Source organism: Salvia hispanica, chromosome 5, assembly GCF_029641045.1.
Source record: "Salvia hispanica isolate PSC_SH4W2 chromosome 5, Shi_PSC_v1, whole genome shotgun sequence".
Taxonomy (NCBI): Eukaryota; Viridiplantae; Streptophyta; class Magnoliopsida; order Lamiales; family Lamiaceae; genus Salvia; species Salvia hispanica.
This window is the reverse complement of record NC_142696.1, coordinates 45,205,393-45,224,311: the sequence shown is the minus strand read 5'-3', so window position 1 is coordinate 45,224,311 and position 18,919 is coordinate 45,205,393. Positions and strand designations below refer to the sequence as shown.

The 18,919-nt window shown below is 35.5% G+C and overlaps 5 protein-coding genes and 1 long non-coding RNA gene across 7 annotated transcripts; 3 read left to right on the top strand and 3 right to left on the bottom strand.

The window, feature by feature from the left end:
* Nucleotides 1-1,866: 1,866 nt before the first annotated feature.
* On the bottom strand, nucleotides 1,867-2,941 carry LOC125188591 (uncharacterized). The gene is made up of 4 exons (XR_016130350.1): nucleotides 2,894-2,941; nucleotides 2,727-2,783; nucleotides 2,477-2,618; nucleotides 1,867-2,053 (listed from the first exon to the last, which is right to left on the bottom strand). It is a non-coding gene; the product is annotated as an uncharacterized LOC125188591 (long non-coding RNA).
* Nucleotides 2,942-6,611: 3,670 nt separating this feature from the next.
* Nucleotides 6,612-7,604, top strand: LOC125191248 (transcription factor PRE3-like). Its single transcript, XM_048088764.2, has 2 exons — nucleotides 6,612-6,913; nucleotides 7,320-7,604. The coding sequence occupies exons 1-2, from the start codon at nucleotides 6,797-6,799 to the stop codon at nucleotides 7,467-7,469; spliced, it is 267 nt and encodes an 88-aa protein (XP_047944721.1). The 5' UTR covers nucleotides 6,612-6,796; the 3' UTR covers nucleotides 7,470-7,604.
* A 1,557-nt stretch (nucleotides 7,605-9,161) lies between these two features.
* Nucleotides 9,162-12,411, bottom strand: LOC125190992 (ubiquitin-conjugating enzyme E2 2). Of its 2 annotated transcripts, none has more exons than XM_048088437.2 (6): nucleotides 12,258-12,411; nucleotides 11,596-11,728; nucleotides 11,390-11,415; nucleotides 10,625-10,714; nucleotides 10,460-10,548; nucleotides 9,162-9,473 (listed from the first exon to the last, which is right to left on the bottom strand). In XM_048088437.2, the coding sequence occupies exons 2-6, from the start codon at nucleotides 11,718-11,720 to the stop codon at nucleotides 9,345-9,347; spliced, it is 459 nt and encodes a 152-aa protein (XP_047944394.1). In that variant the 5' UTR covers nucleotides 11,721-11,728; nucleotides 12,258-12,411; the 3' UTR covers nucleotides 9,162-9,344. The 2 variants fall into 2 exon arrangements, with proteins under 2 accessions (XP_047944394.1, XP_047944395.1); XM_048088438.2 differs by having other exon boundaries at nucleotides 11,596-11,739; nucleotides 12,258-12,384.
* Nucleotides 12,412-12,931: 520 nt separating this feature from the next.
* LOC125191084 (pectate lyase-like) lies at nucleotides 12,932-15,022 on the bottom strand. Its single transcript, XM_048088545.2, has 4 exons — nucleotides 14,632-15,022; nucleotides 13,892-14,546; nucleotides 13,441-13,683; nucleotides 12,932-13,372 (listed from the first exon to the last, which is right to left on the bottom strand). Exons 1-4 carry the CDS (start codon nucleotides 14,820-14,822, stop codon nucleotides 13,151-13,153), a joined length of 1,311 nt encoding a protein of 436 aa, XP_047944502.1. The 5' UTR covers nucleotides 14,823-15,022; the 3' UTR covers nucleotides 12,932-13,150.
* A 654-nt stretch (nucleotides 15,023-15,676) lies between these two features.
* On the top strand, nucleotides 15,677-16,547 carry LOC125191295 (uncharacterized). The gene is made up of 2 exons (XM_048088808.2): nucleotides 15,677-15,851; nucleotides 15,968-16,547. The coding sequence occupies exons 1-2, from the start codon at nucleotides 15,731-15,733 to the stop codon at nucleotides 16,438-16,440; spliced, it is 594 nt and encodes a 197-aa protein (XP_047944765.1). The 5' UTR covers nucleotides 15,677-15,730; the 3' UTR covers nucleotides 16,441-16,547.
* A 584-nt stretch (nucleotides 16,548-17,131) lies between these two features.
* LOC125187314 (transmembrane protein, putative (DUF1118)) lies at nucleotides 17,132-18,642 on the top strand. The gene is made up of 2 exons (XM_048083875.2): nucleotides 17,132-17,317; nucleotides 18,060-18,642. Exons 1-2 carry the CDS (start codon nucleotides 17,204-17,206, stop codon nucleotides 18,501-18,503), a joined length of 558 nt encoding a protein of 185 aa, XP_047939832.1. The 5' UTR covers nucleotides 17,132-17,203; the 3' UTR covers nucleotides 18,504-18,642.
* Nucleotides 18,643-18,919: the final 277 nt, after the last annotated feature.

The window sequence follows — 18,919 nt, the reverse complement described above, 5'->3', positions numbered from 1 at the left end:
CAATCAAATTAACTACTCCACAAAAGAATAATTTCAAAATGCAGAATGCAATAAATTCAAAATATACAATTTTAAAATGAAAAGTGTTAACATTGCAATCAACAACAACAATTTAGCAATCAAAATTTACCTGAAGAATGTGGACGGGATGAAATAGAGAAGTTGGAAGTGCATACGTAGTGAAGCGATGATGTGAAATCGCGGATGTACGCCTTCGATTTGATTAGGGGATGTGCAATGAGCAATTGCTTGGAGAACGAGCGGTCCGATCACCGTGATGTTTGATTCCAGAGCTTCTCCGGCGATCATCATCAGATTTACGCTCAGCTTGAGCGATCGTTAACGACAGCGGCGGAACGGCGGCGACATGCGGCTGAAATGCGACGGCAAAGCTAGGGCTGCGACATTGAGGTTGTGTGGAGGAAGGGAGAGAAGTGATGGTTAATTAGAGAGGGTTAATTAGATCATAGAGGGAGTGGGAGAACTTAATGTGCCTCTAATCAATCTAATTAAGGACACTTTTATAATGTGTCTCCAATGCTTTCTTGAGTTAAGGACGCTTTTATCTGCGTCTCAAATTTTAGCAATTCTTGGAAAAATTACAACGCAAGGAATTGCGTCCTAAAATCTGCGTCCTTATTGATTGAATTTATTGTAGTGTTACCTACAAAATTTACTACTCAACAATTGATTGGGTGGGTATTGAATAGTGTTAGGCACGTTTTTTGCCTATAAATACCGGGGTCTCTGCAGCTTGAACTCACCCTACAACAACCCAGTCCACGGTCTACGTCCGTCACGCTTGATCGACGATGGAACGCGGCTACGCACATGATTTTCTCGGGTGAGCAAAGTATACAACATTCTCCATACTAGTTGGTCTTCAGTGAAATATGCTGTCATAACGTAATGTTTGTAAACAAACATTACGTTATGACAGCATATTTCACTGAAGACCAACTAGTATGGAGAATGTTGTATACTTTGCTCACCCGAGAAAATCATGTGCGTAGCCGCGTTCCATCGTCGATCAAGCGTGACGGACGTAGACCGTGGACTGGGTTGTTGTAGGGTGAGTTCAAGCTGCAGAGACCCCGGTATTTATAGGCAAAAAACGTGCCTACCACTATTCAATACCCACCCAATCAATTATTGAGTAGTAAATTTTGTAGGTAACCATCTCCATCAACATAAATGTGGGAGTAATAGGCATGAGCTATTGCACAGGCTTCGTATGGGTATTTGCACATATTTAAAAATGTATTACCATATGCATTTTATACTTGAGACTGCCCCAATGCCCCAATTTTAGGCATTGCTCCGACAAATTGGCTAACTATCTTCACATTTGAAGTTCCTAGCAGCTATACATTGACACGTGCAACATAATTAAGCCACATGTAATTTCTCGAAAAAGACCGAATGATGCAATTTAGGGTTGTGGTTTATTGTGGTTACTGTTTCTTATTGCATTTGTGTTCTCCTCACTACAACAAAAATGACACTTTTTTATTAAGTTAGGGACGCTAATTTATGTTGTTAAATATATCACCGACGCTTTAAAAATCGTCCTTAGTGGTGGTGTGCCAAAACAAGATAACGACGCAAAATGTAAGCGCCGGTGAAATAATTTTGAGACGCTTTTTAAAAAGCGTCCTTAAAAAATCAACTTAGAGACACTATTAAAAAGTGTCCCTAAATACAAATTAGAGACACTTTTAAGAAAAGCGTCCCTAAATTCTAATTTTAACACTACTCTAAGATGATATTCCAATCTAAGGTGATATCCCTAAATTAGTACTCCCTAACGCGACCCTAGTTGTCGACAAATGTATAGGTTTTTGCTAACGCGAGAGAGAAAAACAGTTGGGAAAAAATATTGAACAGATTATCTCAGTCACATTTTTGTTCTAGTTGGTAGTGAAAGCTAAAATAATGAATTACAATTTCTTACATGTAAATATGTAATCAATGTCATGTACTTAGTCGTAGCAGTTCAAATAAGATTACAACAATCTATTTGTCTTCTGATTCAATATAACCAGCAACTCCACTGCCAAACAAAAACAGAGGATGATCAATTAGCACAATATAGAAAAGCAAAGGGTTTAAAGTGTAAAGGTGCTTCTGATCTATGTTAAATCCTTAACATGGCTAAATGAATGACTATAATTGATCCTATAGTTTTTGAAGAAAAATAGAAGCCACTGGAAATTACATGAAATCCAGAGGTCACAAGATCGCCATGCAGCAAATAGAAGCATACCAAGTATAGCTGGAAAAAAAGACAACACTCCAATACTTTTGCCAATGCAAAGCATCCATCCAACAACCGACTTTTCTTCCGTGCTTCCAAAAACTCAGCCAACATATAATTTTTCAAATCACTAAGGCAATTTCAGATAAAACATATAGTAGTACTATATCAGGAACTTTTATTTCAATAAACTATTTAAACTGAAAAAAAAATGCTCACCTGATTGGTAGAAAATTCAACAATGTGTTGAGCTGAAGGTTTCACAATAATCTCATTCACACTATCAGCTGCTTCAAAGTCTCCTTTGCTTAGTCCACCATATTGTGATGGAGTTTCCTCAACAAAAATATATCTGTTCCCACTTCCCACAAAGCTCTCATATTCAATTTTTAATAATAACTACTCATATATATGCAAAAAAAAATTTAACAGTTCATGAAAAATCAATGTAATGTCAAATAATTCATACCTCTCAACGATCTCCATCACCATCATTGCCATATTGTGTTGTGAGCTAGCACATCATCTGCACGTGCGAAGATGTGATCCTAGTTACTAAATAATCAACCTATAAAATGCAGGTTGTTTTAGCCTAAATAAATATCCAAACATGTATAATCATGATCTAAAATGTACCTCAAGAATGAAACCATTGGGTATTTTCCAGAAATGAAGAAGATCTGAAGTACTCCCTCCGTCCCATAAAAGTTGAGTCGTATTCCTTTTTAGTCCGTCCCAACAAAGTTGAGTCATTTCCTTTTTTAACAAAAGACAAAACATCTAATCACTCTTATTTTATTCCATCATTTACTTTACTCTCTCTTATCTTTCCTATTTTTTTCATCTCTCCTATTTATTTAATATAAATTCTTAATCTCTGTGCCCAAAAGTTTTGTCTCAACTTTTATGGGACGGAGGGAGTAGTATGTTTTTCTTGTACCACTAGCACTTGTATGGAACGAGACAGTAAATTTCTTCACATTGATCAAAGGATTAGTATGAAGTACTTAACACACAGATACTAGTAGACATATTCAAACATGTATAATCAAGAGCACTAAAAATGTACCTCAAGAATTAAACCAGTGGGTATTTTCCAAAGATGAAGAAGATCTAGAGTAGTAAGTTTTTCTTGTACCACTGAGGCAGTAAATTTTGCATCAAGAGAATAGCAGGGGAAACTCATAACAGGAAAATAAAAAATTGCATATGAAAGTGATAAGGAATAAATCAAGTTTCTCATGGGAAAAAGATGGTGCAACTGGAATATTTTTTTGCAGAACTGAGGCATGTGCACATAATAGAGAACTAATGTAAGAATTGTGACCTATTTAGTTCAAATATAAGATGATTGTAGCAAATATATATTTACCTCATCTTCATGATTGATTACAAAGGAGCCAACTTCAACATAATGACTAGCATTAGAAGAAAGCAAGAAAGGTCCATCCGGAATCCAGTATGTCATTATCAGATAACCTTTCTTAGCTTGATGAGATGGATACCTAGTCAAAATACAATCTCACACATGATCAAAATAATAGCAACAACACATAAAAAATTCTTACTTTTTGATCCTGCATCATTTGAATATCAATCAAAATATGTAAAGTACTATCTGCAAATGCTAATCCATAACAATATAATCCATCTATTTATAATTCAGCTAACCATGATACCCAATAATTACAAAATATATTTAACTAACTAGGATAGACTGTGTATGAACTTCATCAACTATGACATGAACTGTTACCATTTCAATAGAGAATAGTATAGAAAAGACAAAGGAAGATGAGGATTTGATACATACATGCCAATTTTATTTTGCATTTCATGAAAGGAACATAACGATCTACTATACAACATAAGCATTTTAGGTCAGTCATTTACACAAACAATTGATGTGCAATCAATTTAACTACTCCACAAAAGAATTATTTCAAAATGCAGAATGCAATAAATTCAAAATATACAATTTTAAAATGAAAAGTGTTAACATTGCAATCAACAACAACAATTTAGCAATCAAAATTTACCTGAAGAATGTGGACGGGATGAAATAGAGAAGTTGGAAGTGCATACGTAGTGAAGCGATGATGTGAAATCGCGGATGTACGCCTTCGATTTGATTAGGGGATGTGCAATGAGCAATTGCTTGGAGAACGAGCGGTCCGATCACCGTGATGTTTGATTCCAGAGCTTCTCCGGCGATCATCATCAGATTTACGCTCAGCTTGAGCGATCGTTAGCGGCAGCGGCGGAACGGCGGCGACATGCGGCTGAAATGCGACGGCAAAGCTAGGGCTGCGACATTGAGGTTGTGTGGAGGAAGGGAGAGAAGTGATGGTTAATTAGAGAGGGTTAATTAGATCGTAGAGGGAGTGTGAGAACTTTAATGTGCCTCTAATCAATCTAATTAAGGACACTTTTATAATGTGTCTCCAATGCTTTCTTGAGTTAAGGTCGCTTTTATCTGCGTCTCAAATTTTAGCAATTCTTGGAAAAATTACAACGCAAGGAACTGCGTCCTAAAATCTGCGTCCTTATTGATTGAATTTATTGTAGTGCCTGCTTGTGTTTGTGTGTCTTGCCTTCATGACCTTTTCTTGTGTTCTTTGTTGTATGTTCTGTGATGGATGTTAAAAAAATACTCCTATGGCTTGGAGTTGTTTGGAGATCATTCATTTTTTACGAATGAAGTTGACAGATAACATTAGGATGTGTGTTGTTCATTTGCTTCTGATTTCATGTTCGTTTGTAGGATCTTCTACAATAATTCTGAATAGAGCTTTTAATGTTTTTCTATTCGTTTTCTAATTTGAATTTCTTTTGTTTATTTTTTTGACTTGAGCATTTTGTCACACGTACTAAAAAACTATTCTATTCTATAGTACAACATATATATTAGGGAAAAGCTTATCGCAAGTTTTTGATTGATTTATTTTCTACTATTATAATACTAATTCTCTGTCAAAGTAATTAACACGTAATTAGTGAAGATCCATGGGATAATTTATTAAATGATCTGCCAAACAAAAATTGACTGACACAGAGATAATATATGAAGATTCATTTCCACACCATAACTGCTCATCAATGACCTCACTCCAAAAATATTAGCATAGAGTTCATGTTACATGCAATCATTTAATTAAGTTCTTTTGTGTTATAGTAGTATAATTAAATCAAGGTCGGTTTGAAGCTTCTACGTGTCAATTTGTGCTTTCCATTTGTGGAAACTATGCCATGTTTTTAAAGGCTTGACCAGATTCTCTCAGATTTCCCCAAATGGATCAAATTAAGTTAATAATGGAAAAGAGAAAAAAAAAATCAAGATTACAATCGAAAGTTGTGTAGTCTCTCCTTACATTTGTGGAAATCTGAAAAACCGAACAATGAATCAAATTTCCAGAATTAGTTAAATTCAAATTTGTCGTAGAACTACATACTCAGCCTCGGGTATCAAGTATATAGATTCGTTACCACCCGAGTCCAAGCATGTTACAAGCGAGTTCATAAGCACAATTTGCACTTCGTACAAACCACACTTAGTGAACAACCACCCGCAACCTATAAATAGGCATTTATAAATTGCGGAAATTGTTAAATTCGATCCAATCGAATATACAAAACATACATGAACATATTAGATAAGTCGAAGAACCACATATTCAGGCTCGAGTACGAAGCAGATTCGTCAGAATATCGAGCTAGACCCTGAAGTGTTGTATTTTGGAGACAATTGCAGCAATATGTAAGCACGAATAGCGGAGACAATTGCAGCAATATTATCTTGCGGAGATTGTCTCCAACTTAACTTTCAATTATTTCTCTTCTTTCTACTACTCCATTTATTTGTTTCCATTCATTTTTCCAAAAGATTTTTACCGTGCCTGAATATATTTTACAGTACTATATTTAGTATTTATATGGGACACAGAATATAATCATATATACCTTAGTACTGAGTATAATCTTAGTCCTCTAGTGAACAAATAAAAACAAATTGTCTATTTGAGTCTTTACCTACTATTAGGTGTAGTATTATTTTTTTTTAGAAAATGTACACTCATCAATTTCACTTTTATAAAATTAATGACATGAAAAAATTGAGATATTTTGCATAGCCAAAACTAGATCATATGATGCGATGTTATAAAAATAATGAAACGATAAGATTTTTAATGAGATGATATATTTCAGCTCAGTTTTTCATCTCATTAAATTAATCCGGATGGAGATGCTATATACAGCTGATTAACATGTAGTAAAAAATATAAACAAATTGGAAACCCTATTTAAAGGCAAGACCTCTCATGCAATTGTCTTCTTCACTCCCAGACACCAACTGTTTCTTTCTACTCAACTACAAACTTAGTACTGTGTTTTTACACTACTTTCCTACTAATTTATCCTCTCTTCCTTTCCACTACTAGCTCAACTCTATTCACTTCTCACCATACTATATATACAGCCTTAGTTTCGTCTAATTAATTTATCCTCTCACATTTCACATTAATCTCACGTATACATAAAATGTCGAGCCGAAGATCAAGATCTGGATCTTCAAGGATCACAGAAGATCAAATCAACGATCTCGTCTCCAGGCTTCAGCAACTTCTTCCCGAGATGCACAATAGACGCTCTGACAAGGTACACTTTTTTCTTTACATAAGTAATTACAATCAATTGAATTAATTTTTGGCTTGCAACCTATAAGATTAATATTGATGTAATTAATTTCAAAATCATCACAAGCCCCAAAGTTTTAAGTTTTCATGGTGTTGAAGATAACCTTGGAACTGTGTGATGCTAGTATAAATAAATTAAAAATATTGTGCCATAATATTCTTGAACATGAAAAGTTCCCACCCTGCCATTTGTTTATGTCTTCTTTATAATATTAGATGTCAGACCAAGCTCAATGCATGTGCAAGGAAAAATAAAATATAACTACTACTTTTAAAATATCATGATACTTTCAATCTATACCAAACTGCAACTATATATATATGCTTTAATAATTTCATATGAATTTAATTTTTGTGGTATTTTGCAGAAGTCGGCGACCAAAGTGTTGCAGGAGACATGCAACTACATTAGAAGCTTGCACAGAGAAGTTGATGAGTTGAGTGAGAGGTTGTCCGAATTGCTTGAAAACGCAGACACAACTCAAGCTGATCTTATTAGAAGCTTACTAATGCACTAGCTAGTTTTAATATTCCATATTTTTTCGACTTTGAATTTTAATTGCTATTTTCTCCGCCAATCATCTCCTGTAATTTGTTTCTAGAGTTGTTTCATGCTACGTAGACGAGGATTTAATGTAATAAAATTAAATTTCAGATCATCTTCTTCTTATTATTATTATTTACCTTTATATTTTAACATTGCATAAAATTATTCATGTACCGTGCAATGGAGAAATAAAATAAGAAATAGACTACTAGAAGCGCCTAGACTACTAGAAGCGTGGTAGCTAGCTAGCTGATCGCATGTACTCCCTCCGTCCACGAAAATTTGTTCCAGTTTTCCATTTCCGTCCGTCCTCCAAAATTTGTCCAAATTTGTCCCATTTCACTTTTACCATTTTTGGTAGTGGACCTCATATTCCACTAACTCATTCCTACTCACATTTTATTATAAAACTAATATATAAAAGTAGGACTCACAATCCACTAACTTTTTCAACTCACTTTCCATTACATTTCTTAAAACTCGTGCCCGGTCAAACCGGGACGAATTTTCATGGACGGAGGGAGTATTATACTATGTGAATATTAACTACTATTGATATAGTCATATAACTAAATAAATAACTTCCAAAGTTGAGTTTGAAGTATGGATTGATAAGTTAATAATCTTGCATCAGATCTCAAACCACCTCATCATTATCATTTATCAACCAAATTAATCATATATACTACTGTACTAACTTTGACAATCTGCCTTACCGCCTAATTAAATGGGAAATTGTATTCTTCTATCTATCACTATTCTGTTATAATAAATTCCACCTTTAATTTTTATTTTCTTGTTTGAAGTTTTATTGACATGCTATTTTAAAAAAAAAAATTAAAATCTAAAATTAATTAATTAATATGCATGCTAACAAAATTGAAAGTTATGGCCATGCTTTATCATTTGTGTAGAATTTTCGCTTACGGAAGCACGAAAATTTTGGCAGGCAACGTTCTCTAAATTTGGTTCATAAAAACCTCATCAATTCCCATAAATCATGATGAAACGTTGATGTCACAATCTAATTACAGAGAAAACATTTGCATTTATTTTTTACTTTCTCAACGTAGGCCCCGAGAAGTAGATCGGACCTCAAATAGGCAAATTTCGTTACTAGCAGTATTAATAATTCATGTTATTTTTTGTTAGTAGTACTATTATTGCAGATCTTCCATCCTAACCTTTAAATTAGTACTCCTACTAGCTATTTATAATTGCAATCAGACTCATAGGAACATGAAACTTCAAACTAAATACAGACTGCTAAACCAAAATTCTAGCTTTAGAAGAAAAAAGCTATTGCTATACAAAGAATAAACAATCTAAATCTTGTGAATTCTTGTAATTTTTGCAATTAAATAATAATATTTTTTATTCTAATTTTTGTAATTAGAACACGCCAAATAAACAATCCATTTAGACTGCCCAGCGCTGTTAAATTTGGTATTTTTACCTATATAGTGCAAAATGCTATTCACATGAAGTGAAATTTATGCCTTCAACGTCATTAGGAGAACCACATGCCAATTGTGAATTCTTCTTATAACAAGGCCACAACTCATTATCATTATCAACACCATTCAACATATCGTAACGTTGTTGGGCATCGGGTTTTGGTGGCTCATCAGTGTTCTCAATGATATAATGAGGACCGAAAGAGTTGCAAAATAAGATCGATGTCCGAGTAATACATTCATTACAATTCCCAGTCACAAATTTACACGATATAATGCAGCAGTCTTGGCATGATTTATAAGCTAAATAACTTGATCCAATTCAAACAGACAAATATCCCAATACATACCATAAGTAAACTTACGCCTCCAAACACTGATCCTCGATTTTAATCAGCCGTCCAGCTCTGCTCCACGATTTCCCTCACTCTGCGATTGTATTCTCTCTTATTCTCGCTGAACATCCGAGCAGCTTCAGAATTTGCAGGGGAATTCGGATTGGGGTCACACAGCAAAGACTGCATAATTAAAAATGGATGTCAACCTTTTCTATTGAGACAGATACATCATCGTTATTCATTCAAATATATGAAACCAAGCAGGTCTTTCATGTATGTGGAAAATGAAAATAAGGCTTTATTATAGCAATAGATCTCCAAAAGCCATACTACAACTTTAAACAATCACAAGTTGCGGTTGGTTGCAGACATCAGAATACAGCAACCTAATCATGCGTCTTAAAAAGAGGAATCAATCAATCTTTTTACGTGGACGATTTTCTTTAGATAAGCAGAAAGGGACTACTTATGTGGCTGCTTAATCAAATGCAGCCCAGCAGATCGTCAAGAGGAGTTACGGGGATCCAGTATTTAGCATGAACCATTATCACATTCTGTGTGCGCGTGTGTGAGAGTGAGAGACAGAAAGATAGGTGCTTGCATATACAAATGCGACAGAGTAAACAAAAATTGAAGCAATGTACTGATGTTAAGATGCCAAACCATGACGTCAAAAGAAAAATTATCTATAACTGATGCATAACAACTTCCATTAGCATGTTCAACTCAAAAGCATCTTTCTCGGATAATGATGGCCGTAGCAGACAGGGGCGGAGCCAGGTTATAGATGAAAGGGGGCAAAATTATATGTGAGGAAATTTTGAGCATTTGAGAAGGGGCAAATACAAGGAAATTCAAATATTTTTACAAAATTGGACAATAAATTAGTACATGCAAACATATTTGAGGAGGGGCATTTGCCCCACATTCTTATAAGGTGGCTCTGCCCCTGGTAGCAGATATGTTTACATACAAGTATCTGAAATATTATTAACCATTTATCTAACCCCGATTGGTAGACATTTGTTTCCTGAGTATAACCAGAAGGCAGAAGCATAAAAAAATTCATTTCATTAAGAATACAAGCAACAGGATATTATTCAGGACATCAGATATTTTAGCTAGCATTATAAAATGTTCAAAGTAACACATAGCAGCATATTTACCTGGATTGAAGTTAGTATAGCTGCAACATCATAAATAGGGCTCCACTGATTTTGAAGAATGTCCAAACATATGCTTCCATCCGCATAAACTAAAGCAAACGGACAAATTTAAGCACATAATAAACAAATATATGGCATTATTGAACCCTCATGCAGTTGACATACTATTTGGGTGGAACATTCTAGAAACAAATCGAACTGTTGGTGGCTTGTTTGGATAATCTTCTGTGAACTGAAGGGTCAACTTGAACGTACCTGCCAAATTCAAAGCACGGCCAATGAATTTACGCCACCCAAATATCATGAATAATGAGTAGCATGCAAGCACAAGCATAATAAAGCATGCAAACTTATTGGACAACAAAAATATTCTTTAATATATTAAGAAATATGCATTAACAGTGATGATAAAAGCAAATACTTTTCTACAATGGGTTATCTAGCTCTATCTACAAGATCCCGCAAGATGGACCCCATTACTGTCATCATCTCTGCATTGCAAGAAAACTAGTTCATAAATAAACAAGGTGGATGTTTTGATATTTCGACAACCTCAAAGATATGACACCACTAAATGAGGTATCTAGCAAAACTTTAAGTTAGCATGAATTCATTGTTTGGTGAACTTAGGGCCCGAAGAATCAGGTCATATATCATTCATGTCTAATAAAGGCAAATGATCTTAATAATGAGATCTATAAAGCTGCGCATTTTTCTGCACTATCTATTGCAACTACTCATCTTAATCCGGATGCGTCTATAATACTCCATTAAAAGGCACAAGACAGACCATAACATTCCAAGACCTCAGAGAGCAAACATGCTCGTTTATAGCACATGGGGATTTAGGGATACACATGAAAAGGCAGAAATACACAAGTGGACCATGCAAATAAAGATGTACAGTTAAGTTCCAGCATATATACTGACCTCCGTCCCACGGTGTATCATCCGGGCTGCAATCCACACAACAAACACACCACAATTAGCGTAACTAACCAAACTTTATGAACTACAAAGATAAACAAAATAATCACCAGCTTAATTGTAGAGTACTAAGTTATAAAGAAACATTGAAGTAACACAATCCTTTAGAAGTGAAACCCTGCTTGACTAGATGTAGACAACGAACTAACCCAAATATAACAGCATTCCAGAGCATAATGTTGTTGTCTTGCGGTGCCCCACTGATACCGGCAGGTGGGTCATGCTGCAATCTCTTGAAGTCCCTCATCAGTCTCTTTCGAGATGGAGTCGACATATTATTGCCTGCAGAAGCACTGAGATATATTTACCAACCCAAAGGGCAGGAGATACAAACAATCAAACCAACTTAGCAAGTAACACAACCTCAAAAGCAATCCTTTTTTAGACATCCCTAAGCTGTAGCAGTTCATAATCCAAAATTGACTCGATCATAAACATGAATTGAGCACACCATTGCAATAATTCATCAGAACAGAAACCAAAGACAAGGAATATCGACATTTAATTAGGCAACTTAGTGTATAGAATAAGATTAGAACAAATAGGGCACCAAAATCCCAGCTCCTCACATCAATAATAATTCCTACCAACAACAGGTAATAATCCACCTATATTTTCCACATAGGCTGATTAGGGTTAATCAGCCACAAATATGAAGATCCAACGGCTTAAAAAAGGGGAGCAATTGAACGGGCAACACGAATTCAAGGGTTTCCCCATCAAAATCAAAATCAAAATCTCGACGCATTTCTAGAATAAAAGATCTAATTAGCAATTGATTCATTAAATTCAGAAAAGGGTATGCGCTTACCTTTTTGAGTGAAGTCTTGGCAGAGAGCAGGGATGGAGCTCGAGTGGAGAAATGGAAGGGAAAGAGGAAAAATCGAATCTTTATATTGGTATTGCGTTTAGTATGACTTCATTTGGGGATTGGTGTCCCACTTTTTCACTGGCGAGATTAATCTTGGGATATTTGTTTTCACTTCTTTTTTTAACAATTAAATATGATTAAACATGGGATAATACTGATTATCTGTAAGAATTAATAATTCTCCTATATCACTTCCAGAATAATTTCGCATATATGAGTATTTTGTTACAAAAATACACTTGCGGATTCGATAAACAAAATTTACTTTTCTCATAATTAAATATTTAAATGTGTTTCATTATGGAATAAGGTTGATTATTTGTAAGAATTAATGATTTCCTTGGTTCACTTCCAGGATCACGTGTTTGTTACAAATCATCTCTTCCATTCATCACTTTTTCTGACTCGACCAAATCCATTAATATAGAATTAATTCTGTCACGATGGACATGCTTCATCTCTCTACGATTACATATGCTACTCTTTAATACTTCAAATTTTAAGAAATATAAAAAATATGGATAGAAAAACTAGTGAAATATAATCGTCTAATTCGTACATATTAGTTTTATACAATAAAATATAAAGAAATTGAATTAGTGAAATGAGACAAATTAATAGTGGACAGAGAATTTACTTGTTAAAAATAATAAAGTTACACTAATACAATGAATCACTATTGCGAGAAAATTTACAAGTTCCACCAATTTTACACTAGAAGTGCAGAGTATTTACATCAACTAACTAACATCTGTTTTTTCAAGTAGTAGAATTGATTTCTCTTGATCATCAGTTCTAATAAAGTCCAAGTGACGATAGATACATGTGCATTGTTAACAAGGTAGATCGGGAATACATTTCAAATGGCCAGAGTGTCGCACCAACGTGCTTGCAAATTGGCCCGGTTTAGGAGGAATATACTCGGGGCCATGTACAAACTTATGATGAGGATCTCCCGATTGGATAAAAAACGCGCCATTTTGCAACACATCTCCCTCTGATTTCCACACCCAATTCTTCCACACACTCTCTGTCGTGTACTCTCTCTTAGTCACCTACATTATGACAAACAACATCATAATCATCATTCATTACAAAATAAACGGAATTTACTGATAAATACCTCTTTGGCATTCCTGTTATCTGAGGCAATGAAGCGGTTGCCCTGGCTAAGTAAGGTGGGGCCTTGGCTTCCTCCGATCGCGTACATTTCCCAATGTGTGTAGTCGTTGTTCACAATGTGTGCATACCCATACCTCACTCGCGGCATTCTTTGAATCAAACCTTTCCCAAAATGGTTAAACGCCACTGTTACTTGCATTATCTTGTCATCCGAGTAGCTATCGCTTGCTCCAAATAGCAAAACCTGCATATATTCGATTAGTATTATTTGTCTTGTCCCTGATAGAAATCCATAAGGTTCCATCCTAAAACCTCGATAGATAATTTTCACGGTAAAACTAATTAGTGATAAGAGGAGTGACCTATTAGATTTATATAGTGGTTTCAGTTCTCTCTTTACACCGACATAAAATACCCCAACCCCGACTTTGTTTTGAAATCACATTACATACATCATTATGGCGAGTTAAATGGCAATTTGAGATGGTGACAGCCGTCGACCCTTTGACCACATCGATTAGGCCATCATAGCAACTAGATAGGGACAAGTGGTCAAGCCAAATGTTGCTAGATCCGAAGACGGAGACAGCATCGCCGTCGCTCTGCCCACGCTGCCCGTAGTGAGTGATGGAGTCTCGCACGAGGCCTCCGCTGCCAACTTTGATGTCGTAGATCTTGATGTTGTGTATGATCACGTTGCTCACGTACTGGATCATGAATCCGGCGCCCTTGGCGATGTGGATCTGGGCCCCACGCCCATCGATGGTCTTGTTGCATGTGAAGATCAGCTCCTGAGAGAGCCGGATCACCATGTGGCGCGCGAATATGATCCAGAGTGGCTCTGTCTGGATCACCGCGTGCCTTAGGGTTCCCGGCTTAGGGTTGACTAGGTCGTTGTCTGAGGGGTCCGTCACCATGTAGATCTTTCCCGCCTTGCCCCCCGTGGTGTGGCGCCCGAACCCTAGGACACAATCGGCTAGCTTCTTGCGGTTTTTTTCCCAGTGTGGGTCACACCTCCAACATTGGTCGATAGGGTTTGTGGCCTCGCATGGCCCACTAGGGCGCTTACCTAGACCTCTTCTTGTCGAGTTGTATCCTTTAAATGCCCTTCACAAATTAATTAGCCCGAAATGGAATGTTACTATTATGTTTGAAAAGTTTAGCATATAAAGACATAATTAAATAAACTTACTTGTGAACATGTGAGTTTAAATGATTTAGGACAATGTGAGGATTTGGTTCATACGCCTGTTGATTAGCTTGCCTCGCTTGTAATGCACGTTCTCGCCACACGATGTCGTCTGTTTCAGTATTGTTTGCCTTTGTGGTGACCAAGGCCACAAGAGAAATCAAGAAAACCAACATAAACCTAAGAGGATCCATTCTTGAGATGAATGGATAAATATTTTATTCTTTTCCTACTGTTTTTTCTTTCTTTTTTTTTGTTTTTTGTTTTTTCCTACTAAGTTATTTGACCTACATAATCTATGGGAAGTTTTAGCAACATCATGCGAAATATAAAACCCACATAATTAAAAAGAAGTTAAGCATATGTGGTGTGCAATGGTGGTGTTTGAAGTGTGAGATAGGTATGATATCTCTGCAATAGTGCATCCCAACTAAAATGTTGAATCAACCAATATTTGTGGAAGAAATGGATAATGAGAATGAGAAGTCAAGAGGGAAAAGTGGGAAAGATTAGTGAATGACTTGGGAGAGAAATGTGGAGGATGGTCAAATGTATTAAATTATTACTGTGACAAATATTATTCATGAATTTTTACCGTGACAAATCGACATGTTATATATTGTCACTAAATTTTTTAATACTCATGACAAAAAATTTGGCCGGCATATGAAGACATTTATATCATAAAGTAATATTATAACAAACTTTATTTACCCAATTATGTCATTTGGACGCCAAGATATATACACTTAATAATCATGCTTATTAATATTATAACTATAACTATTTAATTATATAACTACAAATGATGTCATTCTTTATAAATGACATTAAAACTCATTATTTTGTGTGAATTAAAAATGTGAAGATTCGAAACGGCTTGAAAAGGTCACTTTTACAAAGAAAAGAACCACATCTCTTCCCTTTGGCTATTCTCTCTTCCAAGCTCAAGCAATGTACTAATTTAGTTAGATAGAATCCTCATTAACTAACTTCCAAGCCAAACTACAAACAGCATATTCTATATGTATATCTTGTTTCATCTTTTGTCTCAACATCATTACACAAACCACATAGAGAGAAATTGAGAGAGAGATTAGCAATGGCAAGGACAGAGAGAGGTTTGGGCAAGAGAGATTTGAGCATGATTTTTACAGAGATAACTCCACCTCATGGATGGAAGCAGGATCATGATTTCCATTACTTACGCTTAACACTCCCCGGTAATAATAATACATGGTTTTAATTTGTTGCTAGCTACACATGATGATCATGGTTGTCCAACATTATTTACCTTTTTTCATGTCCAATTTTGTTCTTAAATCTATATAATTTGAAGGGTTCGAGGCAAACGACATCACCATACACATGGATAAGTACGGTCATCTAGTGGTGCGTGGCAACAAACAAGTGACTGAGCACAAGTACGTGAGCTTTGAGGAGACGTATGAGATTCCAAGTGATGCTAAGCTGGACGATGCCATGGGATTGTTCGAAGATAACCAAATTTATTGCGTTACTATACCAAAAGTGAAGGGCCAACAACAACATGCAATCACCATGCCCAAAGAGCATAAGATCAATCCGAAGCCGCGTGATAATGCTTCAATTCACCAATACGACAACAACGACAGGAACAGCAATGTCGAAAAGCCAGAGGTCCCGGCTCAAGGAAGTACTAAGCCTCGGAAAGATTATTTGAAAATTGTTAGAGGAGACAAGTCCGCCATGATGAAAATTGCATTATATATAGCAGCATTGATTGCTTTGACTGTGATCACGGTGCTTATGATTCTTAAGCTTCGTTCCTAGTAAAATACTTGTACAGCTTTCATGCTAGAACTTAAATTTTTATGTGTACATAAAATTATTGGATCGCATGTGTATAAGAATGATGTTCATTTTCAATTTTTCATTCATTTCAGTGTCTCCATTTTTTCAGACAACTATACATTGCATCATAACCAAACGTATATGCGAAAATCACAGATGAAAAGCATAACCATAAATAAAATTTACTAGCATTACATGAGCGGTATAAAATTACGAATGATTATTACCATTGCACATAAACTATAAAGTAGCTAATTCATAATAAGAAGATGGCCCAATTAATTTTATTATATAATAAATTCTCATCTACATACCATGGAAAATTCTAGAAACAAAATATAATAGCACTATATTAATCCGATAGCGGAGTTATTAAGGAATCTGAAGACTCATTCGTTAAGGAAATAATTAATCGAGAGATTAACTATTTAATTATCTTCATAAATTAATTATATGGGATAAAGTTTATTAGACCCATAGTTTAGGTTATTTTCACAGCCCAAATAAGTTAGGGAGTTGGCCCAAATCTCAAGTGATTTAATCTGACCCAAATCCAATCATTTATTCAGTGGATAAAGGTAAATATAACATCCACTCAATTAATCCAGTTTGGATAAGCAGCGCCCTGATTGGTGGACCTCTAGATTTCCTCCCCCAAATATCGAATTACATTTTGCTAGCTTGAAAACTATCAAACAATCCCTAACGCCAAATCACTCCGCCGGTTGGCAAAATCCGGCTAATGGCAGCAGCAACGAAAGTGGCCGGAAATGGTCTATTTCCCTCCAATTCCCGTCCTCGTCTTTTTCCTTCCAATTATGCCCCTCGTTTCCTAGCCATGGCACCACAAAAGAAGGTATTTTTCGTAATATCATTTTCCTAATTGTTCGGTTTGCAAGATTGTATCTTAAGATTATAATTATATATAATTAGTTTGTTTTATGATATTGAATTTCACGATTCAATTCAATGCTAGATGATAGTAATTAATTATAATTGTACTATATTTTCGTAGTTGCATTGTTAAGATTCAAAATGATTAGATGTATTTTTTCATCAGTATGGATTTATCTTGTTAAAGTCTCATGCTATGTGCAAAGTTGAGTGTTCTAATTAAATACTGATTTTAATCGCTTGCACATTAGTTATTAAAACTAATAAGTACTTATAAAAATAAGAATAATCCATGGTCAATTTAATCTCGCTATTTTATTCATTTTTATAGGTGAATAAGTAAGATTAGAAGTAAAATATTGATGTTGAAGTAAAAATACTGTCGATTAGAGTCAAACATTTAAAACAGGAAAAACGTTTAAAACTAATTACTCCAGTACTATAAGAATAAGAATTATCCATGGTTAATTTAATCTCGACATTTTATTTATTTTTATAGGTGAATAAGTAAGATTCGATGTAAAGATATTGATGTTGGAGTAAATATACTTGTCAATTAGAGTCAAACATTCAAAACAGGAAAAACATGTCACTTAGAAAGAGACTAGAACGAGTATTTATTTGTTATCATAGGATAGTGTTGCGTTAATAAAAGAAGAAGAATTTCGGGTTAATTTAATCTTGATATTGTAATGAATTTGCAGGTGAATAAGTACGATTCGAATTGGAAAAAGGAGTGGTTCGGTGCGGGACTATTCTATGAGGGCCGCGAAGAGGTAGAAGTGGACGTGTTCAAGAAGCTGGAGAAGCGGAAGGTGCTGAGCAACGTCGAAAAAGCCGGCTTACTCTCCAAAGCCGAGGAATTCGGCGTGACTCTATCATCCATAGAGAAGCTCGGCCTTCTCTCGAAAGCGGAGGACCTCGGCCTGCTCAGTCTGCTTGAGAAGGCCGTGGACACTTCGCCAGCCGCATTGGCCTCCGCCGCCCTGCCCCTCTTGGTGGCGGCTGTGCTCGTCGTTGTCGTGATCCCGGATGACTCGACGGCGCTGGTGGCGGTGCAGGCCCTCATTGGAGGGCTGCTGGCGGTTGGGGGTGTGGGGTTGTTTGTGGGGTCACTTCTTGTGGAAGGGTTGCAAGAGGCTGATTAATTGGGATTGTTTTGTTCTTTTTTATGTATATTAGTATAGCTTTCTATTACGCTTTGTTTGACGGTTGATATTATTCAAGGTTTTATTTTGGTCATATAATATGTTGGGGTGAATGAATCAATAAAGTTCTTTAGTGAAATATATTGGGCACTAATTAATTTAGAGTTATTTTGTTTGTCGTCAACAATTATCTTACCACTACTTTTTAGGACTATACTGTTTGCAAGATATCATGATTGAATATTTATTATATTTTATCTAAATAATTAAATTCCATAACTTAATCATATACGTTAATGTTATGATAATTAGTTATTGTAATCCATTCTAACTAAAAGAATCTTATAATTTAATTCTAAATGGATAATCATTTAGTCACGATAATTGAACTACACCTTTGCTAATTAGGTAGACCT